This window comes from Nicotiana tomentosiformis, chromosome 4 (assembly GCF_000390325.3).
Source record: "Nicotiana tomentosiformis chromosome 4, ASM39032v3, whole genome shotgun sequence".
Classification (NCBI taxonomy): domain Eukaryota; kingdom Viridiplantae; phylum Streptophyta; class Magnoliopsida; order Solanales; family Solanaceae; genus Nicotiana; species Nicotiana tomentosiformis.
In genome coordinates, this window is record NC_090815.1 from 49,457,890 (window position 1) to 49,484,393 (window position 26,504).

At 36.9% G+C, this 26,504-nt stretch overlaps 1 protein-coding gene across 5 annotated transcripts; it reads left to right on the plus strand.

The window, feature by feature from the left end:
* The first annotated feature begins 1,256 nt into the window (after positions 1–1,256).
* Positions 1,257–25,814, plus strand: LOC104110674 (ubiquitin-like-specific protease 1D). 5 transcript variants are annotated; one of them, XM_018775776.3, is made up of 12 exons: positions 1,268–1,629; positions 2,248–2,492; positions 4,583–4,631; positions 5,334–5,413; positions 5,512–5,544; positions 5,655–5,750; positions 7,070–7,166; positions 11,400–11,497; positions 22,083–22,205; positions 23,630–23,741; positions 24,708–24,815; positions 24,905–25,814. In XM_018775776.3, exons 1-12 carry the CDS (start codon positions 1,372–1,374, stop codon positions 25,001–25,003), a joined length of 1,398 nt encoding a protein of 465 aa, XP_018631292.1. In that variant the 5' UTR covers positions 1,268–1,371; the 3' UTR covers positions 25,004–25,814. The 5 variants fall into 5 exon arrangements, with proteins under 5 accessions (XP_018631293.1, XP_018631292.1, XP_018631289.1 ...); XM_018775773.3 differs by having other exon boundaries at positions 1,269–1,644; positions 2,245–2,492; XM_018775774.3 differs by having other exon boundaries at positions 1,270–1,644; positions 2,245–2,492; positions 11,403–11,497.
* The last annotated feature ends 690 nt before the right edge of the window (positions 25,815–26,504 follow it).

Consider the following 26,504-nt stretch of genomic DNA (forward strand, 5'->3'; position numbering starts at 1 on the left):
AAGCCATGGATAATATAGATATCCATATTATTCGCCAGATAACCCATTTTTTATCCGTTTCAAATACGGATCGGATCGAATAATTTATCCATTTTTTGAATTATCGTTTTCGACCCGCGAATATTCGCCCCGCCTGCCCGTTTGCCACCCCTAGACTCTCATTATGTATGATTGTAATATTTGACATGATTGGGTGTTGTTCTTTCGTTTCCAATGATTATATGAAATTCTTTTTTTTTCATGTTCTTTTGATTTCATTACTTAAGGATTTTTTCATTTTCATAGTAGGAACTCATATTAATATGCCCATAAATGCAGTATGATTTTAGGATTTTTGTTATTTTTACACTCTTTTTTTATTTATTTATAATCTTCGTTAAGTCTGACAAAACTTGTATTTATTGCTAAAAAGGAAAAGAAAAAATGGAACTTACTCGCTATGAGTGTTAAGCTTTTCTTATTCCGGTTCCAGTTGAATTTAATAAAGATGGATCGCTTATTATTGTTAAACATTAAAGTAAAGTTTTTTTTATACTTGATACAATGAAATATTTTAAAATTCAATAGGAAAATAATGCATTTCCTTTTTTGTTTCTCTGGGAACTTGAAGGAAATGCGTGATGCCTTCTTGTGATATTGCTCCCTCAAATTCTACCAACTGTATTTCCATCTTTCGTAAGATTTTTTGTTTTTTTGTTTTCTAAACAATTTTCTTTATAGGTATATGAAGAAATGCTATGATGACTTTTTGTGATATTCAATAACTTAATTACTTCTAATAACTGACATTCAAAAGATGTCTTTACATGATTATTAACTAAATAATACCGAAAATCTTTTGATTTTACCTCTTATATTGTTCTTTTTATTTTCCTTTACAAAGTGGAAATAAAATATAATCTTAAGTACATTTAGTGTGAAACTCTATAAATGATGCATTCATTTCAATAATTGTCCGTCCATGTGTTAATAAAATTATTATCTTTTGAAGATATTAATTAAAAAGAGTTGTAGTGCTTTCTAAATAGAATTTAAAGAAGAAGCACGGACGAGAAGACTTATGTCACATAATTTCTCTCTAAAAAATAAGGGATAGCTTCCCTTCCCCCAATGTCAATCCCTATTAGAATTTGTCTTCTTATTTTTTTTCTTCCACATGTATTTTCTCCATTATATATTTGATTTTTTATTCTTTTGCATGTTTGTTCAAGATTAAATATTTTTTGATATTTTCACTTTTGCATATCTATTTGATATCAACTAAATTTACAATAAGAAATATTTTACCGCGGATCAATTAACTAGTACAAAAATAGTTGCAGAGTAGAGAATTTGACAATTAACCCCTCGCCCACCTCCCCGCTCTTCCCTATGAGATTTTCTCTAGACTGCGAAAAAATAATCAACGACGACGAAGACCCTCCGGCGGAGCAGGTGCTTACCTCCGCCATGGACGGAGAGGAGCATAAAGAAGGACTTTCCAACTTATCAAATACTGAATTGAACGAAAAAATTAGGAGGCTTAAAAGGTCTCTGTCCGGCACCATTGGTGCTAGGTTACGCGATGGAGGTGAAAAGCTTAGGGAAAATGTCAAACTGCACGAGGGTGAATTAGAACGACGGCAGCGGGTCGGTTCCCAAATGGTTTGACTTTGGCTTTTGTTCTGTTCCTCTTTGGTTAATTTCGCAGTTCCATTTCTAGCATTGTGTGCTTGTAGGTATTTTCGTGCTTGTGAATTCACTGCATTTCGTAAAATTTTAATCATGAGAGTAATTTACTAGAATGCTATTATTGTTTTACAGTCAGCTGGACAAGAGAAAATAGTGAAGTTACCAAACCGAATAAACCGAAACAGAAAGAAGAAAAACCGAAACATACCAAATTTAATTAGGTACAGTATTGATATTGCATTTTAAGAAATCGAATACCGAAAATACCGAATCGAAATGTCTAAATACCGTACCGTACCGACCGACGAAATCAGAATTGTCTTATTTGTCATTTTAAGTTGCTTTACTCAAGTTATTACTTCAAAAAGGACAGCCTGAAAGTTGGATGCGACTTGATAGGTGCACATGATGACTTCGAGCCACAGGCTTCACCATCTATATCCTCTCCGCAGTCCACGTTTGCTGCTTGTTTCTCGAACAAGTTGGAAGCAAAAGTACAATATCAATCTTATACTCATTTTTCTTCTGCTTGGAGTTACCATTAATTTATATTTACTTTTGTATATTGATTAGCAGGCAGATTCAAAGACAGCCAATGATTTGCAAAAAGAAGTATATGCTCTGAATCCCTGTGACCACAAAAGGACACTAAACAGGCAATTTTCACAAAGAAAACACAAGCGAGAGTTGTTGTCACAGGAAGCACCTTATAAGTTTCCTGTAGACAAAGGTGAAAGTTTTTTAAATGTTGATCTTAAGGGAAGGGACTCTTCTACTACTCGTTATTCTGAAGAAAAATTTGCCAGCTCTTTCTCGAAGAAGTATGTGTCTTTTCTTTTGGGTTCTTCTATTTCACTTAAATTTCTTAGACTATTTTTCTGTTATATCACTTTATTGTTGCTGTTATTATCTTGTTATTACCGGAAGCTGTCACTCACTAAGAATTAGGGTAACTGAATTAGGTTTCATTGTGAAAGATGGGTCCACTAATTTTTAGTATAGAGCAATGGAAGTTTCAAAGCTGCTCCTGTTTTTACTTTGTAATTATGTCCGGCTGTGAAATATGTAGAGGAGTCGTGACAAAGTATTCTATTTTAAGAAGGTGGACAATGTTTTCAGATGGCCCAAAGTAGAAATCTGAACTTTCAGTTTGAGATATGGAGTATTAAATATGACTTTATTTATTTTCAGCAGTTGTACTTGCTGAGTCGCTGTAGAGTGACATGCACAAGAGCATATGGGTGTAGAAATGGTTTGATATATCTCGCAGAACAATGTTCATTTCTATGATTATGTGATTGCATAGTAGCTACCAGATCTGATCTCGTAGTTCTTATTCTGCAACTATCCTTGTCCATTTTAGCTACACTCTATCTGCTGCAAGTTTAAAATGAATTGTAATTTCTAATTGGAGAGTTATAGGTCCTTTACAACGCAAACCGTTAGGTCCTTTAAAATTTATGGCTAAACAACTGGTGAGAGGCAGCAGGTACCCATTAGAATAGTTGAGATGTGCAAGCTGGCACAGACTCCAGCGTCATGGAAAAAGAAGTTATTCCCAAGCAATTAGAAAAAGGAGGAAAAGTTCCTGCAGCCTAATCTTTGATCTCGCTATCACTTTTGTATACTGGTATTTCTTAGTCTGTTTTATTCAGCAATCTTTGTGGATAATACTCCTTATCATTGATCTCCCGACCCTTTTCTACACTGATATTTCTTATTCAGTTTCATTCAACAATATTTGTGGACAATACTCCTTTTATCAGAGAACTAGACAGAACTAGAGCTACACGATTAAATGCCCGAATATAGGAATGATATTTTGGTGCACGAATATGATAAGGTGGATTAAAAGTACCTCCAGACTCTCGTGAGGAGATTCTTACAAGTGGATTGGTGAAGGATTTATTATGAGGAGATTGGGGATTGTTGTTTTCAGATGATCGTGGAAGAGATTTAACAAATTCTTTTATCTTACTATCCTAATTCTTTTTTGATATGGTAACATGGTGACTCAAACCAACAACCGTAAGGTTGGAGGTGGAGAGTGTGTTCCACTTAGTAAAACGTAAATCTATGCCTTATTAGGGGACGATAGGATTTCCATCCCCCAATCACATAGGAATGCTGATCCTGCATCCTCATGGGATAGCTAATCCGTTCATTAGACCAGATGGGTTATTTACCTAAACAACAGACACCAATTGGGGTTCATGATCTGAATCCCCCAAAAAATGAACCAAAATGTGGTTAAGAGGTAGGGGGATTATACTCCCCCATCCCTTATCGAGCCAAACCTGTGCTGAGAGAATGTGCACTTTTTCCAGGGCGTTTGAATCACTCACCTCTTTGTAATTCTTTCCTTTGTTCCCTTTTTTCCTACTTGAATTCCAACTTTTAAGTCCAAAGTTACTGGGGAGATCATTTTGTTCATAATATTACTCCTCTATCCCATTTTATGTGACGGTGTTTGACTGGGCACGTAGTTTTAAGAAAGAAAAAAAGACATTCAAAATTTGTGGTCTAAAACAAGTCATAGACATTTGTGTAGCTATAAATCATCTCATTAAGGGTAAAATACGAAGTTTATAGTTGAATTGTTTCTAAAGATAGAAATGTGCCATTCTCTTTGATACAGTCTGAAATGGGAAGTGTGTCCGTAAAATGAGACAGAGGGAGTAATTTGATATTCTAAAGAAGCACATGTGATTTTCAAGTTATCATTGAGACATTATTTGTAGTACTTGTTTGCTTAAAATACCATGCATGAGCCATGTATTTTTTACTTTTTATGATTATTCGTTTGCTTTCCTGCCTCCCCTTGGCTGCTATTTGTATCTATTAGTATGTTATAAATAATGAAACTCAAGGAAAACATGTTTGCGAGTGATTTAACCTTTTTCTTTTTCAGGACTAAAGCCTCTCAAGCCCAATCTTCACATACTAAAAGGCATGCAAATGTAAGGTTTCCCCCATATCATTGTTATCCCATTCCGGCTTACTTCCGTGTAGGCATGGTACTACTTTTTTGTCACTATATTGGGAGCTGCTATTGGGTTTCTGACAATATCTTTAAGTCCTTTGGTGGATTAGCAATATCTACTTACTAAAGACCTCAAATGGTTGTTTCAGTGCATATATTCTGATTTTCTGTTCCAGAGCAATTCCTGCCGCATATGCTGAGCTGTAAGAGTTCCTGTGGCATTGGGGTTTTTAATTCATTGGCGCATGGGTTGACTGATTGTTGGTGTAAGTTTGTCTAGCACAAGAGTGTTTTATCCACGATCAAACGAACAACTACCAAAACTACCTCTTTCTTTCTCTCGTTTTCTTTCCTCCTTCACGGGGTGGGGGTGGCTAGTTGCAGTAGGTACACATTGATTGATGAGCTTATTATTACTTTAACCGCTTAGTCCCTCCGTATTCTTCTTGTTTCAGTAGTCGTTAGAAGTTTGCTAGGGTATAATGATCCGAAAGTAGGAAAAATAAGAAAAAAGAAAGTTTGCTAAGACATTGCGGGGAGGGACATGATGAATTGCTGTAGCCTCTCGTGCTTTATTTGTTCTTTTTCCCCTAAATGTAGTTCATTCTCTTGGAAGTCGTGAGCTTATATTTTATTCCTAATGTGGTCTTTCTCGTCATATGGTTCTTTATTTCCCTAGGGGGAGGCTGTTGTTCTTGTGGATGAGGAGGAACCTGGTGCAAATAAAGCGGCAGAGCGAATGGACGAAGTTGTTGAATGGTAATATATTAGTATGTTTATTCTCACAATGGCATATCAGCTCCTGATTTGAGTTTTCGTAAGCAATTGTTGATATTTCTTATGTTCTTCTTTTCCAGCAGAAATGCAACCAAGATCTACTATCCTTCACGGTATGGCGTGAATGACAACCTTACTAATCCAGTATGCATTACTTATTACCTTGGGCATATAATTTCTCTTTTATTGCTTGGTGTTTCTTTACTTTTTACCATTAAAATAGGGTTGATCCTGAATCAGTTGAAATTTGTTGTTCGGACATGGAATCTCTTGCACCTGAAGCATATTTGTCATCGACGATAATGAATTTCTACATCCGGTAAGTTACAAAAAGATTTTGTCTAGTAGTTACTTCGTTGATCAATGAATAGATAGATTAGACATCTACTGGGAATAGGTTGCTTCAGGTATGCCCTAAGAAAAAGGAAAAGAGGAATGAAATTAAGGAATATCGATGTAAGTTCCAAAGAAAATAACCACCTTTTGAACATCGAGCTTTTTTCTAACTTGCGTTTCTCATTACAGCAATTTCTAGTATAATGTCTATTATATAGCTTAGCTATGTTGGTGTGTGTCTGCATATGCATATACAGACACAGTCATGTAATGTAATATTAATTTTTCTGAAATCTTGTGTTTGAATTTGATGGGTATCGCAGTAATATCGTTTTGCCTTTTCCAACATCAGCAATCATTTAATACTATTGCTAGTTAGCCGCCTGAAAATATTTATGGTATACCAATAATTACCTACTAACTAATAACTAATATAAATTGCTTACGAACTTAATTTTAAGGAGCTGTTTTATATAGCTTTTCACTTTCTGTCTTCATAGAAAAAAATTGACTTCTCGAATGCATGAAGTTAGTGACACTTGCATTATTGTTAGTTGTGTTTCCAATCTGTCATAGCATTTTAATATCATAGAAGTAGCTGCTTGTTAAAAAAAATATATTTGGTGTAGTAATAGCTTGGCACCGGTAAGAGTTGCCCACGTGTGACAAGGAGGTCACGAGTGCAAGCTGTAAAAAAAATCTCTTGCAGAATGCGAGGTAATGCTGCATATACAGACCCAATGTGGTCCAATCCTTCCTAGGACCTCGAGCATAGAGAGCTTAGTGCACTGGAATGTCCTTTTAGCTCCTAGGCTTGAATCTTGTTTCCTTATTCCAGAGATAATAAAAAAGACTGAAGGCTACCGTTGCTGGTGTACTATTCTTAATTCCTGGCGCAGAGAAAAGAATTCCCATTAGGTGACTAAATACAAATTACATTTGTATGTAAAAGAATTTTCCTTAAATATATCTTCTAAATACCATCTACTATTGACATCTTCAATTCTAAACTGTTTCCTTCATATGAATCTATCTTCAATTGGTTGGAGTTACAAATGATCACTCAAAAGATAAAAATCATATTAAATAGCCTATTAATCATCATGATAGCTTGATATTGTGTTACTGTGTGAACTTCTCTATCAATGAAACATAACCTTGACTTCATGAACTGCGTAACTGTCTTAGTAACTAGTAAGTTTTGGTGGTCAATTTTTTGGTGTTTCCAGTAAAGGAGTAAGATGAAGCTTGATGCTGACTTTCTCAATCTGTTATACCCTAATTGCATTTTCATGTTTCTAGGTACCTCCAGAAGATAAAAGCTCATGCAGATGTAGATGAGTATCACTTTTTCAATACATATTTCTACAAGAAGCTCAAAGAGGCTGTACTGAGCAAGGTATTATGTTCCCTCTCAGTAAACATTTTTTTCTTGCATGCTTATGTCACGACCCGGAATCTCACCCTCGGGACCGCGATAGCGCCTAACACTTCACTTGCTAGGCAAGCCAACGTTAGCTAAATTACTTAACCAGTTTTAACAATTCAAATCAAAACGTTAATAATAATAAATCGTAATAGTCTGAAATAGAGTGATAAAATACTTAATGACGTGATCTAAACATATACCAGAATCTGGAGTCACGAATGCATGAGCATCTGGAATACTACAAATACGGCCTGAAATAAAGTACAACTGTTTATATTTTGGTGTATTTGGGCAGAAAGGAATCGCAGATGCTTTGATGGAATATCAACTCCCAACAGCTACCTGAAAGCAAAGTGCCTTAAGGAATCTATATAGCTGGAGCAACCTTTCCTCTGTAAATGATTTAATTCCATTTCTAGATTTTATTAGCTCTCTGTCTTTGGCTTGATTGACAACCAAAGGCTTTTGGTGATTCTGGTTTAGCTCCCTGGTCAGAATTGTATTTTTGTGTAAATGGAGCTAACCAACCTCTTTTGTAATGATTTGCATCTTCCTGATGCCAGCAATATAACACCTTACTTCATAAAAAAAAAAACTGTTTGATACTAAATAAACAGTGAAACTGAATAAAGAAGGGGACTCCAGGACTACGGACGCCGTGCAGCTATACCTCAAGTCTCCAAAAGCAGCTGAATCCGAGCAGTCTCGCTACGCGTCGCTGGGACCAAAACCGGTATCTGCACAAGAAGTGCAGAATTGTAGCATGAGTACAACTCTGTAAGTGCCGAGCCTAACCTCGACGAAGTAGTGACGAGGCTATGGCAAGTCACTCACAAATAACCTGTACGAAATAATAATAACGGAAAAACATGAATAGAAATAAAGCAATAAACTCATATAAACGGACCCGAAGGTCAACTATCGAGAGCCCAGAATAACAAAGTCTCAAGTCTCATATCAAAATACCAAGGATAACTCTACAATCTCAAACAATTACAACATCTCAAATTCGTTGCGGTGCGCAACCCGATCCACCATATCATCATTTGTTCATATCATAATCTGTCCGTATTCCTTCATATCATTTCAATACCGTTCAATACCGTTGCGGCGTGCAACCCGATCCCGAAACAATTTCAAATCATTAACCTCAACAACAATATTTACAAAATATCTACACAAAGAAGGTGAAATGTACAGAACATTAAAGAACCACAGAATAAATAGAGAATATCCAACATCTCGGAATCTCAAACTTTACCTTCATCAGTACAGAATAGCTAAACGGCTCACATAAGCGATAGAACATAATAGAGTGCATTGAGTAATATTAGGACAATAAAAGCAAGTAAAACATGTGACAATGAGAATGCACAATTAAGGCAAGAGAAACAAGTAGCAAATAAGCAGAAATCGTGTGAGAAATGAACAAATTAAAGCAAGTGACAATTAAATAACAATTAACAAGTATAGTATAGATGTCAAGTAAGAAGATGTAACAGTTAAAGCATATAACATAAAATAACATGGAATAAATGAAGACATGGAAATAATTAGCTCAATCCCGCATGCTGAATCCCAAGACAACGCATATATACGCGTCACCTCTATATACCGTTTCCCCACATAATTCACATAACAAATAGTTCAACAAGTCCTAATTCCCTCATATCAAGGTTAGACACAACACTTACCTCATTCCGCAAACAAAGCAATCAATCAACTTGGCTTTTGAACAAGCCTCCAAACCAACCACATCTAGCAAATTATCGATCAAACGATTCAAAATAAGCTTTAGAAATTACTCATTAATGAAAAAGGTTTAATTTTTATCATTTTTGAAAAAGTCAATAAAAGTCAACCCCGGGCCCCCTTGGTCAAAAATCGAGATTCGGACAAAAACCCGGTTACCCATTCACCCCCGAGCCAGGTTATGTGATTTGTTTCGAAATCCGACCTCAATTTGAGGTCTAAATCTCAATTTTGGAAAATTCCTAAAATCTACCCAAATTTCTAATTTCTACCATGGAAATCGTAGATTTGATGTTGAAATCTCATGAAAAGTAATGGGGAATTGAAAGAAAGTGGATTCAAGTTGCTTACCAATGATTTTGGGAAGAAATATCTCTTGAAAAATCGTTTCTAGAGTGTTTAGGGTTGAGAAATGGTGTATAATGAGCTAAGTCCCGATTTTTCCCTCTTTACCCAACTGCGGATTTTCCACTCATGTTCGCAATGCGGAACAAAGGTCATAAATACGAACTTTGCATCAGAAGCCCAAAAGTCGCAAATGCGATAAATTGTTTGCAAATGCGAACTGCCCAACCTTCGCAAATGCAACCAACTTCTTCGCAAGTGCGAAACTACCCCAACTTAACACTGCATCGCGATGCCAGAGTCGCAATTGCGGACACAACATCCATCGCAAATGCGACTCCTGCTTCGCAAATGCGAAGTCCCAACCCCCAGCCCATGCTCGCAAGTGCGAATTATTGTTCGCAAAAGCGAGGCTCGCAATTGCGAGCCAGACCTCGCAATTGCGAGATCTGCAGCAGGCACCAGATACAGGCACTACACCAGCAGTCCTCAAACTGTCCAAACTCCTCCGAAACGCCTCCGAAACTCACCCGAGCCCCTCGGGCTCCAAATCAAACATGCACACAAGTGTAATAGCATCATATGAATTCGCTCGTGCGATCAAAACACCACAATAACATCTAAAACTACAAATCGAACATCAGAACGATTGAAATTTCAAAGAAAAACTAAAGAACCTCTAGAATTGCAACCAAGCATCCGAATCCTATCAAACCAACTCCTAATTGCACTAAATTTTGCAGACAAGTTTCAAATAGCAAAACGAACCTATACCAAGTCTCAAAATCAAAATCCAAACCCGTTAGCCATAAAGTTAACCTACGGTCAAACCTAGGAAATTTCCAACATTCAAATTGCTAACTTTCAGCAAAACATGTCAAATCAACCTAGGGATATCCGAATTCAATTCCGGGCATACGCCAAAGTCTAAAATCACAATATGGACCTATCGAAATCGTCAAAACACCGATCCAGGGTCGTTTACACAAAATGTTGACCGCAGTCAGCTCTAGCCTCATTTTTAGTAAATTTTTTTATTTTCTTCCAAATTTCACATAAAAGCTTTTCGAAAAGCGGCACGGACCACGCACGCAAAGTCGCAAACCAAGAAACATCAAATGAAGCTATGGGAGGTCTCAGGTCATGGAAATTAAGGCTAGAACTCAAAGCGACCTATCGGGTCGTCACAATTTAGCTAATAAATTTTGTGCTATAAGACTTGTAACTTTGTTCTAATTTCCATATTAATAACTATGTTACATCGACTTGGCTACCAAGTTTAGATTGAATCCTGGTGTGTGCAAGTATCTAGTATGGATAAGTTTAGTTTCTTTTCTCATTTTTAGTGTATATTTGAAAAATCTGCACGAAGTAGCCATGGTATACATGTTTGACATGGGTAAGCCAAGACAAATGAAAGTCTTATGTGCTATAGTGTAATATTGGACCTGGTGGAGTTATCCTAAATGAAGTACTGACCCTTGTTTGCAGCTTCTTTAAACAAATATGGAGTTGATATTTGGATTACTTTTAATACATCTGATTGAAGAGAGCATTGGCCTTGTCTTTATTTATTTTTTCTGAAAAGATTAGATATTTAAGGTTAATGACCCAGTAAAAGGTGCTTAGACATTGATTGATTGTTGGGTAAATATTATGTTTCTCTTAATATTTCTTGGCTTGATATTATCAGTATTGAAGTGTGCGACCATCTCATCTAAAACCTTAAGCTATTAGAGAGCACACCTTTATTTTTCATGGCCAAGCACGTGGAAATTTATGTTGATAATGGGTGGCGGTGAGACTTGATCCTAGGATCTCTGTCTGCTCTGATATCATGTTGATGGTTGTTAGAGCGAGCAAACTTTTATTTAATTAATTATGTCTTCAACACATCCATATGAACACTCTTAAGACAAAATGTACAATTGCAGTGAAATGTATGATGCTAGACAACTATGGCATTTATTCTTGACTTTCTAGTTGTATATATACTGAATGCTAAGGAACTAATAGATACTATTTTCATTTCGTCTCCTAGTTCTTTCAGTGTATCACATCATTTGAATATCAGTAAATCTGAATCTAGTTCCTAATTCTCTACAGCAGAATGAAAAGGAAGCTTCATTTTTCAAACTAAGAAGGTGGTGGAAAGGGGTGAATATATTTGAGAAAGCCTATATATTTCTTCCCATACATGAAGAGTAAGTTCTGTGGTTTCCTTTACCATGAGATTGGTTTACAAAACTTCAACTTAACTACGCAACTATTGGAGCTTTTTTTACTTGGTTTATTTGTGTTAGGATCTTGTAATTATTGTGCTTATCATTTAGAATTAATTAGAGTGATTCATTCTCCCTGTAGTCAAGTAATTAAATTGATTGCCTTTGCTAACATGTACTATACTATTTAACCCCATTTAGCTGAGGGAATAACATACAGTGAGTTCTCTCTCAATTTCTCTTCTCTCTCACATGGTATCAGAGCAATTAGTGAGAAAATAGTCATTTGAGAAAATTCTATTGCCGAGCAATTTTTCGGCAACTACACCACTGTTTCGAGGTCTCTTTACTTTCCAAGGGTACTGGGCATATACAGCACCACCAGTAGGATTGGAACACTCGTGCTACCCTATCCAAGAAGTTCTGCTGCCGTAGGGTTGTTCACACGCCCTCACGTACCACCACTAGAATCAGATCTCCGGTATCACGCGCCTCTTGCATCGGTGCATACAGTGTTCTCTTGCCACTTTTCCAGTCACGGTCTTCACACAGTAGGGTCGTCTCTTGATTCTGATCTCACCCATCCAATTTCCACTAGTTTTGTTGAATGCAATTTTTTTCCGGCAAAGTTTCCGGCTACTCTATCACTGTCCAACTTACTTTTCACTAAATTGTGGGTATCCTGCAGGTCGTCCTACCATTCTAGACGCTGAAATCAGCTTAAGAGCTTTTCAGGCTAGCTGACCACTTTTCCTGCTACTCTTTGTATTGCCAGTATCAGTTTCTTTAGCTTCAGATTTGGTATGATTTTGATCAAAATATTCATCCCCTTTCTTAGTACATTTCTCCATTTACTTGACTTTTATTGGAAAATGTCACTTAGAGTGGTATGTTTTTGGTTCTAACACTTGCTGTGCTTTGGTCTAATCTTGACTCGGTGCATAACCAATTTTTGGCTAGTCCCGCTGTTCCTTAGTGTATATTTGTTCTCTCTTGCGGCACCACCTACTATTCCATCCAGTCATATAGTGACATCAGACAGATTCTTCTATCCTAGTATCTCGGACTGGAAATTGGAGTGCAGGTCGTTTTGGAAAGTTAGGCCGAAATGTAATGTTTGTTGGAAAATTGGTCATGTTCGTGAGAAGTGTTACTCATTACATGGTTGACCTTCCAGAAATGCTCATGATTCCAAACTGAGTGCATAGGTAACCTAACCAATCTGACGTTCTCCTTTCTGAGGCGGAGTACAATAACTTCCTTCCGTATTAGACGAGTAAGCAAGCATCTCCACAGGTAGTTTCAATTGCTCAGACCGACAATCGTGTTGCTTGTATCTCATAGTCCACTGGCCCTCCGATTATTGATTAGCGCTCTTTTGATTATATCTCTGGTAACAAATCTCTTTTGTCTACTGTTATTTATTCCCAATCCGTCCTACCTATTACCTTAACTAATTTATTCCTAATCCCTTCTAATTATTACCTTAACTAATTTATTCCCAATCCCTTCTAACTACTACCTTAACTAAAGGATCTCAGATCATGGCAGTGTTTTGGATAGCGTGTGGCGACAAATAGCGACGAGGGCCTGCTTCACTGAGGCGAGAGGCGAGAAGCGAGAAGCGAAGCGCTCGCCTTTTTGATGTGAAGCGACAATTTATACAAAAAAATAAAATATTAAATTTGAAGCGACAATAGCAACAATATATTAATAAATATATCAATTCAAAAATTAAAAACACAATAGATGGTGTTGTTCGATCAAAAACAGAGCAAAAATAGAGTTGAATGCTACTCTCTGTTGAGTGCTGCTCGATCAAAAACAGAGCAAAAGAAAAAGAAGAGAAGAAGAAAAAGGAAGAAAGAAAGAAAGGAGAAAGAAGATAGAAGACCAAAGAAAGAAGAAAGAAAAATAAATGGGAGAAGAAGAGAAGCGTACTTGGCTGGGTCGACTTGGATGAAGAAGAAAATGGCAGAAGAGATGAAGAAGAAAGAAGAATCAATGTGGGTGGGTCGACTTGGCGAAAGAAATCGCTGGTCTGCTTGGCTGCTTGAAGCTTGAAGAAGAAAGAAATCAGCCCTAATCGGGGGTCTTTTTCTTTTAATCCCTGCGCTTTTTCTTTTCTTTTTTAAAAAAGCGATGCTACAGTCGCCTCTCGCTACACAGGCAGAGGCGAGCGCTATTTTGAAAACGCAACGTAACAGAGGAAAAAGGCGATGGATGCTCGCATCGCTACGCCTCACGCTATTAGCGCTGAGGCAAGCGCTATTTACAACAGTGGATCATGGTGACCGGAGTTGGTCAAGCCAATGTGTTACCCTCCTTGGCTCTGAATAATGTTCTTTTATGTCCCTGGTTGTCCTTTTAACCTTATATCAGTCAGTCGTTTGTCTAGTATTGCTACTCGGTAATGTATTTGTTCTACTCGTAACCTTAATCCTAATTATACTTGGAGTTCTCATTATTTGTCACCAACTAGAAGGGACAAAACTGCCCCTAAATTATAGCCTGAGGGCTAAATATACCCTCCGTCCACCTATTTAGCTAAAATTGTCCCCGATGTTTTCTATTTGGCTCAAGTCTACCCTTATGACTAACGGCGATTTCCACCCAAAAAAAATTATTTATTTAATAATGATGTGGCAGCTTTTCCCTGGCCAAATTTAAAACTCATGTCCCCAGTAAAAAGACCCACCCATATGTACCCATTTTCGGACTAACCCGCCCCAAACTGCACTAACCTGACCCGAATTGCCTCATTTTTAATTACCAAATAAAAGGAAATCATTGAAAATTGCACTAACCTGGCCTGAAACCAAATTCTTTAACTGCTGCGAATTTATCCCCACAGAGCCCTCCTATTGCTACTCGGTAATGTATTTGTTCTACTCGTAACCCTAATCCTAACTTTACCTGAGTTATCATTCTTTGTCACCAACTCATTATTCTTTTTTTCTTATAAGAAAAGTAAATTTCATTAAATAAGTACTGAAGAGGTACTTAAAAGCATATAAAATTACCACAAAGCAGTTGCAGTTACATTTTGAAAAACTTCTATAAAACCCATATACTGATATAGGTTCTCTGCAATGCTCCTACACCAAAATACAAATTGTGAAGACACCTATTCTTTACAACAGACATATAGTTTTTCTGATTTTCAAAACATCTCTTATTCCTTTCCAAGCAAATGGTCCGAAGGATGCAAGAAGAATGGTTTTCCAATGGCCTATTTTCTTCTGCGTTAAGTTAAAGCAGCTCTTAACTGTGAATTTGCCTTACTTTCCTGCAGACCACAGCTGAGAATCCAGCCTAATGGCATCAAGAATCACAGGTTCCAAAAGACGTTATAGTTGACAAACTTCCCTGTCATCTGTTTCTATTCCTTATACTACAAGTGAAGCTCTTTGCCAAGGATAGATCGATATGCTTTATGATATTTTGGAGTACGTGATTGCATGATCGAAACATTTATAAGCATTTGAAAACTGGAAAAAACTTAAGAAATTTTAACTTGAACTTTTTCTTTTCACATCATAAAGCCTCTCAATAATCGGGGAGTATGTAAGCCCACTAACTCAATGATCCAGTCCGGGATATCGCTTCGATTGGGGAAATCGTCTCACCACAATGTTGGGTGGTGTGACCTGTCTGACCTAGGGTATCAACTCAATTGGATGATCCGTCTCACCATAACTTTGTATGGATCTGACATGAGGCTGCTAGCTACATGCTAAGTTGCTCGGACACGGGTGCGGGTGTTCGACACGGGTGCAGATCTAGAGGTCGGATCCTTCGAGATACAAATTCTAAGATTCGGGGATACAGATCCTAGTACGGATACGGATGCGGGGATCCGGCTAAAAATAACTCAAAAAAATAAAAATATAAAAATATCTCTGAGAAGTATTGTGGAATACTTACGTATAGCTTGTAAAGCGTGGATTTCTTTTTTCTTCTCAAGTTGTAGATAAGTAAATGATTGATTTCCTAGATAAAATATGCTATTTTCTTCAAATTTATCCTAGTTTTGGTTTTGATTTTGGGAATCAAAATTGTATCCCGTCTTGAATTTTTTCGTCAGTCGTGGTCAAAGTACCTAAAATTGTTTGACCATATCCGGTACGGATCCCATACCCACACCCATACAGGTGTCGTGTCGACACGGGTGTGACACCTAAACTGGCATGTCGGAGAAACTTAGGCTACATGTATAACTCAAATCTTAATTCCTACACCGACACATGTAGTTTCTAGGCCTCAGCCTTCTCATTTTACTAATTCTACTCCTTAAACATTTGAAACATGATTTGGCACCATTTGGCCTCATACATAACTCATACGTTGCAAGCATATCTCAACATAGCTTTCTCAATCATGAAAACAATATACAAGTGTTTGAACATGCTACTGAAATCATATGAAAACTTCATAAACTTCATTATCTTAGTTCAAGTGAACAATGAATGAAACATAACTTAGAAATCTCACATAAACACTTATATCATGTAAATATTTCATTTAAAACACAACTCCAAACAATCATAGATAATGCATGATCGCTCGTCCCAACGTGCTTACTGTTGAGTTGTGTCCCACATCGGTCAATCCTCACCTCATAAGCTAGTTTTTGGGGTTGAATTAGGCCCAAGGTCCATTCTTATCACTTACGTTACCCTTAAGACATTTTGTCAATTATGTAGAAGGCATGCGATTTGAGAAAACTGGTCTTAACTCTTAAGTGAGGGTACATCTCAGCTCACCTTAAATGTGCTCCTCAACTGGCTCAACAATGCCCAATCAACCAAGACAACTTCAATATAGCATAACAGAACCAATTTACATCAAATGGTATACTTCAACATTCAACCAACTCAAATATAACCCGATTAGGACTTAAGCTTAGCTAAAAATATCAAAACAACCTTTCTTGGATTTTAAGCTGTAATTCATGTTATACAATTAGATACTTAATCATAATTAAACTATTGAAGTCATTAGGATTACCAGACAACAAATCAAAAATCATAAGTTCACTATTCACCTTATTCATCTTTCTAGAATCCTCATTCTTCAATATCCATTTCAAGAACTGGTGTAAAACTCCAATCAAATGGTGATATCTACTTCACATTATATTCCAAAGTTCCATAGTTGTGTTCAAGTATAAACTGCAGAAATTACCTCTTGGAGTCAAAATCCTAGATTGAGCTTGAAAGTGATTCTTGAAGATTGGAGTAATTTCTATGGATTTTGATCCCTATTATCTGTTAGTATTAACATTATATAGTGTTAATTCATCACAAATGTACCAAGAAACTCATCTTTAATGTGTATTTATTGCACCCACCCGAGAGCCTCTCTCTAGGATTTAATATCACCAAATACCAATTGCGCGCGAGCTTCCTAGTTTTCCAACTCTTTCTCTAGCTCTGGTGCCTCAAACGACGCAGCGTGCGTCGTGCATGCCTGATCGGTTTTCCCTCCCATCTCGCATGATTGTTCTTTCCTAGCGTGCAAAGTCGCGTGCTCTTCCAACTTTTCTGCCTCAGCCGTATAGCCTCTAAGGCCTTCACGTGCCCAGGTCATGTCGTGCGACCTTGGGCAAGGAAACATAGGAACAATTTTTTTGGTTTCTGTTGAAATGTGTGATCATCTCATCTAAAAGCTTAAATTGTTAGAGAGAGCACACTTTTATTTACTTAATTGCGTCTTTAGTACGCCTCCTCACGTACGAGCTTGAATTTTTTTGATGAGCCAAGCACATGGAAATTCTTTTTGATGGGTGGCGGTAAGACTCGAACTCAGGAACTCTGCCTGCTCCCATACCATGTTAAATGGACCTTGGACCTAACTCAACCCTAAAAGCTAAGCATCTAATTTTATATGGTATCAGAGCAGGACCCATCCTAATTCTCGTTTCCTGATGTTGGGCCCCTATGTTAAATTGTCCACGCTTTAGATGTCCAATCCTTGGCGTGAGGGGGTATGAGGAGTCCCATGTTGGTCCTTTAAGAAATCAGTGGTCTCCTTAATATCACTTGAGCAATCCTCACCTCATGAGCTAGCTTTTCGGGTTGAGTTACGCCAAAGGTCCATTTATCATGGTATTAGAGCCAGGCCTATCACAATTTATTGTTACTATTGTTGGGTCCCCATTTATGTTGTCCATGCACCATTTTGCAAGCTTGGACGTGGCGGGGGTTGTTGAGTCCCACATCAGTGGGGTGTGGATTTCCTGGGCTCCTTATTTGGTCTTGGACAATCTTCACTTTATGAGCTAGCTTTTTGGATTGAGTTAGGCCCAAGTTTCATTTATCATATTGAAGTGTGTGACCATTAAAAATCGAATCCGGGACCTCTGCCTGCTCTGATACCATGTTGAAATGTGTGACCATCTCATCTAAAGTCACTCATTTCAACATGGTATCAGAGCAGGTAGAGGTCCTGGATTCGAGTTTCACCGCCACCCAATATCAAAAAGAATTTTCGCATGCTTGGCTCATAAAAGAGAATCAATCCCGCACGTGAGAGGGCGTGTTGAAGACATAAAGTAAATAAATGTGTGCTCACTTTAACAACTTAAACTTTTAGATGAGATGGTTACACACTTCAACGGTTTCTTAGCCCCTTTGTTATTTTGGACCAATATGCTATACTCCAAATGCTTCCAACTTGCATCTTAGTTAAGTTCCGGTACTCCAATGACTCTGTTACCCTCGTGTGAGTCTGCACGTAATTTGATGCTAATTACTCTACTTTCTTAAGCGCGTCTTTAGCCTGAATTAACTAGAAAAATTAGTAGATGTTGAGGTTGCTCATTTCCGATCAAGAATTGCCATTTCACATAGGAAGTATGCTCTTGATATCATATTGAAGGACTATTGATACTCCGAAAGACCCAAATGTTAAGCTTAACCCAATTAAAGAGAGCCCCTTCGTCATCCTAGAAGATATAGGATGATGGTAGGCAAGTTAAATTATCCTATGTTGCTCGGAATCTTCAGTTTCGGTGCGGCAACCTATGTTGCTCGGGCTCTTCACTTTCGGTGTGACACCTATATCGACACTACGTGGGTGTGGATGTGAGTGTTGGATCCATACTGGATCTGGTCAACCGATTTTAGTTACTTTGATCAAAATTGACGGATAAATTCAGGACAAGTACAATAATTTTTTAAATCAAAACAAAAGTTATGGTGAAATTGAAGAAAATGGAATACCTTGTATATAGAAATTTCTATGTCAGTCATTTTTCTTTTATGTCCTTGGATTCTCTTCTTGATCAATATTTTTTCCTTCTCAGAAAACTTATAAATTTTTCACATAATGTCTCATAATTTGGATATATTTTTATAACTCTATTTTAGATATTTGAATTATTTTTAGCTGAATCCCCGCACTCGTATCCGTACCTGGATCTATATCGTTGAATCTTAAAATTTAGTTATAAAGGATCCGACCTCTAGATCCACACCTATATCGGACACTCGAACCCAAGTCCGAGCAACTTAGAAACTATCTCATTGTGACTCGATTTGACATTCCTTTCCCGGTAAGTGTTGTATGTCTGTCCTTGGATTCTACTTGTGATAGTCATTGGAATATAGTTATTCGTTTCCGTCAATACATAACATCTACTCTAAGTAAAGGGCTAATTTACAAAAATCAAGGACATAAAGCAAATTGTTGGATATATAGATGAAGATTAGGCATGTTTCCCGCCAAAAGACTATCCATCTCTGGATACTTATTCTTGTTTGGGAAATTTGGTTTCTTGCAAAAGCAAGAACAAAATGTAGTTGCAAGATTCAGTGCAGCAGTAGAATATCAAGTTGTGACTGTGGCTGCTTGTCAACTCATATGATCAAGCAACTACCGAAAGATTGGTCAAATGGAACTTGTGTTTGATAATCAGTCTGCACTTCACATCGCATCAAATCTAGTGTTTTATAGTAGGACCAAGATATAGAAATCAATTGTCATTTCGTCATAGAAAAGATATTCTCATGAGACATTATTACAAAGTTCGTGAATTCAAATAATCAACTTTTAGATAAATTCACCAAGTCTCTTGCCAGTCACAGAACAAGCTATATATGTAGCTACTTGGTACATAAGATTTGTATGCATCAGCTTGAATGGGGGTGTTACGATCTTGTAAGTATTGTGCATATCATCTAAGTTGCTCCGACACGGCAGTTCAGGTTCCGCACCCATGTCGACACGACACTAGTATGGGTGTGGGTATGGGATCCGTACCGGATCTGGTCAAACAATTTCGAGTACTTTGACCATGATGGAAGGAAAAATGAGACGAGATACAATTTGATTCCCGAAATCAAAACCAAAACTAGGGTAAATTTAAAGAAAATAGCATACTTCATCTAGGAAATCAATCCTTTACTTATCTACAATTTAAGAATAAAAAAGAAATCCACACTTTACAACCTATACATAAGTATTCCAGAAATTTCTCATATATATATATATATATATATATATATATATATATATATATATATATATATATATATATATTTTGAATTAGTTTTAGCTGGATCCTCGCACCCGTATCTGTGCTAGGATCCGTCCCGAATCTTAGAATTTACATTTAAAAGGATCCAACCTCTGGATCCGAACCCGTGTCCGAGCAACTTAGCATATCATTTAAGATCAATTTGAGTGATTCATTTCCTTTAACCATGAATTAGATTTGATTGCCTTTCCTTTCTTAGGACATGTGCTGTACTATTTAACCCCAATTAGTTGAGGGAATAACATACAGTGAATCTCTCGCACAGTTTGGTGCAATTTTATCAATTTACGAAACTAAATTATTTGACTCAGATTTTGTCTGATTCAACATAGATTATATCTTGGGATTGTAACAAAAATCACTAGGTGATTTCTTCTCATCTTCTTACTGAGAGTTATTCGGTACCTGTGCTGTGGGAGGTAGCAGGTCTAGTCGAGTTGCATACAAGCTGGTCCGAACACTAGCGTTATCCCCCCCCCCCCCCCCCCCAAAAAAAAAAAAAAAGAAAACACACTATTGTAATTGTATCTGTTTATCTGGTATAACGTGATTGCGTTGCTGAGTTAATTAACCTTATGCTCAGCCTAGTCCCATCACCAAAAACATTTCCATTATAATCATCAAACAAATGATAAGTAGACTTACATGCTCATGTGGAATCTCTTCAGGTGCTATGATGAGTGCTTTAACTCTTCTGTTTTCCGCTTGGTTATTATGGGGTCAATACAACACTTAAATATTCAGAACATGGGTGATGATCAGCATAAGATAAGCAAAAACTTTGTTGGCTCAAGAAGCAACTGAGAGAGAAAGAGTAGTAAAGTAAATACAAGTAGCAGTCTCAGGTCAAAGGAATCAAAGAAGAATTGCGGTTACTCTTTCAAAATCTCATCCTGAGACCTAAGTATGCCATTCACTTCGTCAAGAAAGATTGAGTAGCATAGAAGCCTGACTTCAAGCTTAGGTGAGGCTAATTGCAAACAAGGTTCTAGCACAAATTCTATGTAATCTAAGAATCTGATTTCAATTGATTTTCGAAATAAGATCTATGTAGTGGAAGCAAATAGATTTATAACCTGATGGACCATATTCTGTGCAATACAACTACCTGATTTGCTGATGAGGACATCCCTTCCATTCTGGAAAGCTTTATATCTATAATAATTTGTAAAGGCTCATTTGTCGACTACTTAATTAGTGAAAGGTAATTATGTAACTGGTTAAGCATATATTTTTTATTAATAATAAAAACTATTATATTTACAGGCTGCAGCAAGAAGGTGCTGTATAGTTGCTTTACAAAAGATTCTTTTGTAGGAAATCTTGAAAAGGCAAAAGTCCTCTATTCCGTTTGTCTCTCCCTGTTTACACAAATGGTAGAGTGCTTTTAGACACTAATTTTCACAGATGAGGTCCTTTTTCCCTTCAAACTCCTTCTGTGGCGCTCCAGCTGAATGATCCATATTATGCAAAGGGACCCCCTCTCCCGAAAAAAAGAGGAGAAAATTGTTTCTGAGTTTTCGATGATGTCATTCATTTTGCTGTCGCGTTTTGGTTATATTCAGACAAGAGACCATTGTGGCAAGTTTAGAGCATATAACCTGTGCACTCTAGTTTAAAGGAGTGTTAGAATTTCTCTAGGTTCAACAAGCAACTACTGTATTATTGTAAGGCAGCTAGGAAACTACTTTTTTGATAAGGTAATATAATTTATTGATGATGGATAGGTATCTCCATAAAAGTGGTAAATTCCTGAGATTTATTTACCTTTTCTATCTGTTGTCAACTAACTTAGAGTTCTTAGTTAATTCTCAAAGATAAATAAATAATAATAAATAAATAAATAAATTAAAGATCTTTGTATTCATAGTTGGCAGAGGGATTCATTGACTTTGCTCCAATTTATATTTTTGTCTGTTTTGGCGCATTTTAGATAGCTTTCTGTCCTCTTAGACTATTTTCATTGAGCGACTATTTTCATTGAGCTGCTATTGATGTCCTTTTGTTGGTTCTTCTCTTTTGTAGTCTTCATTGGAGCTTGGTTATAATTTGCATACCAGATAAAGAAGACCAACTGGGGCCAATTTTGCTTCACTTGGATTCATTAGGGCTCCACTGCAGCAAGTCCCTTTTTGGTACCATAAGAAAGTAAGCTGAACTGTGTTCGTGGCTCTAAAATAATGCGACATCCATGCTACATGATTTACTTCTTGTAAATTGTAGTCTATTATAGTTAATGACTGCAGCTAAATCTTGTTTCTGATTTTCCTTAACTATTTCTTAGTCATGATTATATTGCATATGCCCTATGTTGCTCGGACTCGGGTGCGGTATCCTATACAGGTGCCGATCTAGAGGTCGGATTCTTCATCACATAAATTTTAGGATTTGAGTGTATGGATCCAAGTGTGGATACGGGTGCCGGGATACGACCAATAAATGTATATTACGACATATAAAATATATATTTCAATTAGTTAAAGTTATTAAACTAAAACTAATAAAATTTGTTCTTTATAAACACCTATATTTTATTCATAAGATATCTCGCGTAATAGAAAAGCATTATCATGCTCTATATATATATATATATATATATATATATATATAACATAAACCCAATAATCAAACCATATATCTGATCAATCTATACTTCTCGGTCATATAATATAGTCAAAGTACCCAAGATAAGTTGACCAAATCCGGTGTGGATCCCACACCCACACCCATGTCGTGTCGACATGGGTCCGACAGTGATTTTGAAGATTTCTCGCAACATAGCATATGTCAGTACCATTTTGACTAATAATTTTTGAACGTTGGCATTATTTAAGCTATAACTTGGCCTATTCGAAGCTTCTTGTTCTATATTCGTCTTGTTTATAATATGCTTCGATATAGTAATAGATAATTTATTACAGCGTGAACTGTAACTGCCTGAGAACTAAAGGGGCATAAAATTTCATTAGCAATCTATTCCCTCTTTGTCGGCTTGTAGCTCAAATCTTAGTTTCCTTTTCTTTCACCTATATTCTTCAGCCTTGACAGGCTGTTATCTGGACCTTTTAGTTTACTTTGTTTACTGTATCGTAGTTGTGCTGGTCAGAAATGGGTACTTTATCAGGATGATCAACTTGCATGGGAAGTTAGTGACAGTTGGGGGTTATGTGGAAAAGATATCTATACCACATGGTAATACTCGAATGGCTATGTTCATGCTATTCACTTCTTGTTGGTGTGAGAAATTGGCAGGGATAAAAATCTGGTTCTTTCAGGGTTTCATACCTTGGATATCTATATATTGTTTGGATGTTTCGATTGAGGCTCTTTGGTCATTTTATTGTGTTATATGTCGCGGGCTCGTTTGGCAGCCCTTTAGGCAGCAAATTTGGGCGGAAAATATGCGGGTCGGTACATATAGCTTCATAATCTCAATATTACAATATTAGAGATTTACTCTATTATCACCATTTTGCTGTTCAAACTTGCAGTAAGATAGCATTTTAAACTGAAAGCTTCTTACACCTGGAGTTTCATTTTAACTCAAAGGAGATGTGGCTTTTGTCCCGCAGATTTTTGGAACAAGAATGGAAATTCTTAAGACAAGGAGAAGTGCTAACTCTTCCTTTTTCAGATAAAATATGGGAAAATCTTCCACGAAGAATAGATGAAAATGTCATTCCGGTATTCTTTCATTTGAATCTTATGCTCTTACATCTCTTTCTTGAAGCAGTCTCTGGAATTCTTTTCATACTAGAAGCTATCTTGTCCATTCAATATCTTGTGATATTGGGAGTTGGGGTTGGCATCATACAGGATATGAGCTTTTGTTATTGGAATTCGTTTCTCATGACCTGGGACACGGTTGGATGGTTGGACATTCCTTTTAAGGAATCTATATGGCTAATAAAACTGACATGTGTTCTGTGTTACATCAGAGTTTCAGCAATGATATATGCAGATATCTTAGCTTTTCATACCTGACAAGAGGGGTTGCTCTGATGGTAAGCAACCTCCACTTCCAACCAAGAGGTTGTGAGTTCGAGTCACCCCAAGAGCAAGGTGGGGAGTTCTTGGAGGGAAGGATGCCGAGGGTCTATTGGAAACAGTCTCTCTACCTCATGGTAGGGGTAAGGTTTGCGTACACACTACCCTCCCCAGACCCCACTAGTGGGATTATACTGGGTTGTTGTTGTTGTTGTGTTAGCTTTTCATACCCTGTAGTATTGTAGAATTACAAGGTTTTTGTTTCTCTAGTTCGTGGATAATTCTTTTCAGCTGTAAGTGTATATACCATTTTGCAGATTTTGTGTGAAAAAAAATGGTTTCTCTTGTGCCGTGAAAAAGACTAACGGCTGCGTTTGTTTTGATGATCTTTTTTTTATGGGTTTGGGTTATCTTAAAATTCCAAATTTTTTACTATACTGGCTTAGTTTCTTCCTCCTTTTCTTTTTCGTATTTTTCCTTGGCACCTAAAAAGGATATCCTAAAAAATCTTAGTCAACCAGGGGGAGGGGATCTAAAACATTTGCTCAATTCTGGATTTAACTTGAGAATTTTGTGAAATCTGTAGAAGCAAATTTGTGTACATATTTCGTGAATGTCTGCAAGTTCATGACAACTTCTTTCCTTGCACTTTTCTGGTAACAGGTCCCACAACAAAGAAATGAGTATGACTGCGGTCTCTTTGTTCTTTTCTTTATGGAGCGTTTCATGGAAGAAGTTCATGGAAGGCTTAAAAAGAAGGATTTCGTGATGGTAATAAGTTTTGTTTACTGATAGCTTTCTCCAACTTTAGTTCTTGAATATTTGCTGCAGTCCTTAAATTGAAATATTCCTATTGTCAGTTTGGACGAAGGTGGTTCAAACCTGAAGAAGCATCTCGTTTGAGGATGAAAATCCACAACATACTCGAGGAAGAATTCAAGAATGCAAGTAAGGATTGATATTATTGGGATCCCTACTCTGCACAAGTAATTGCTCCTGTTTAAAGCATTTTCAGTAACAGATTTTTGGCATAGACAAGGAACTGTTAATTACCAAAGGTCATGAAATGCCTGCTTTGTATAGCTGCAAAGGTTAATACTGTCGTCGATTACATAATTAGAGATTCTGGAATTGCTATCTGTATTCTCTGTACATCGAGGTTTCTCACCAAAATCTGGGAAGGAGAACTATAGCCTTCCCTGTGGGGGGGAAGGTACATTGTGTAAAAATCATATTGAGCATCCACCATAAACAAGCAGAGAATTTAGAACTGATATTGATCTTCAGCTGGGAAGGAAAAATAAATTAGACTTCCCTTGGTAATAGATACATTGTACATAAATCATAATCGAACAGTTATGGCAGCTATTTCTGAACTTTGCCGGAGTCAAATGGTTCATGCCTTGAAATACACAGGATCTTTTGTGGTGTTGGTATAGGTAAGGATTGGAAAAAGCAAGGAATAGCTGGTGGTTTACAATTCCAGCTTGTATCTGGTGGGTGGTATGAAGAGAAAGGAACTAAAGATGTTTTAAAGAGAAGTAAAACCACTCGAGGATTTAGTTAGATTATCATGTTATTTCACTTTTGGTGTAGAATGTAATATGCAAATTAGGCAGAAACTGTAACAGATCTCACAGTCCCTTTAAGATAAGAAGAGGGCTATACTTTTGGTTTTTTGCTCATTTGTACAGAAATCCAGCACTTTGTGCTGTTTATTATACGCTTATTACCCTTTTAAAAAAAAAAGAAATCATAATTGAACATCCACCATGGGAAAAAAAGCAGCAAGATTTTGGAGAACTGATATTTGACCATCAGCTGAAGCGAGTGACCCCTAAAACCAGAAGCTGCAACAAAGTACATCTAATTAATGTAAGGTCTCTGGATCGCCAATTTTTTCCCTTCGGTGTATGGCAGTTTACTTCTACTAACTCAAAACAGTCTCACATGGTTCATGTAACTTTTGCATTGAACGAAACAGAAGAAAAAGAACGTCAAAGCTTAAGCTGAATGAATCAACAGATTCTTCACATTCTGTTGGATCATGCAGCAATTTTTACTGCTTTATTTCCTAGCTTGATATTTATTGAATGAGCCAATTCATTTGGGATATCCAGTCTTTTCCCAATTAAACAATCAGTTATGTGGTTGTGTTTTCACATCAGAAATTATTTGCAGATGAAAAAGATGGAGAGGGACTCCATACTTCCCATACAAATTCTCCCACATTCATATATAAAAGTTGATTTATCTGGATTATGCAAGAAAATCACCTTTTCTTTTATTTACTGCCAAGGATAGCTATAAACCAATAGTTTATTATCTCATAGATCTTTCATTTCCAGTACTCTATCCGAGAGGTATCAATATTCATCAATCTTGAGAGTTAGCACTTAGCAGTATTTATCTCCCTATCTAAGGGAACGGTACTGGATCAAATGATAAAAGACTCATAGA

Excerpts from the sequence above, each read along its gene's own strand:
- LOC104110674 (XM_018775773.3), top strand. The coding sequence starts at position 1,372 with ATGAGATTTTCTCTAGACTGCGAAAAAATAATCAACGACGACGAAGAC. Across the intron at positions 7,167-11,399 it reads AAGAGGCTGTACTGAGCAAG|CAGAATGAAAAGGAAGCTTC; the intron begins GTATTATGTTCC and ends AATTCTCTACAG. Across the intron at positions 23,742-24,707 it reads TAGATGAAAATGTCATTCCG|GTCCCACAACAAAGAAATGA; the intron begins GTATTCTTTCAT and ends TTCTGGTAACAG.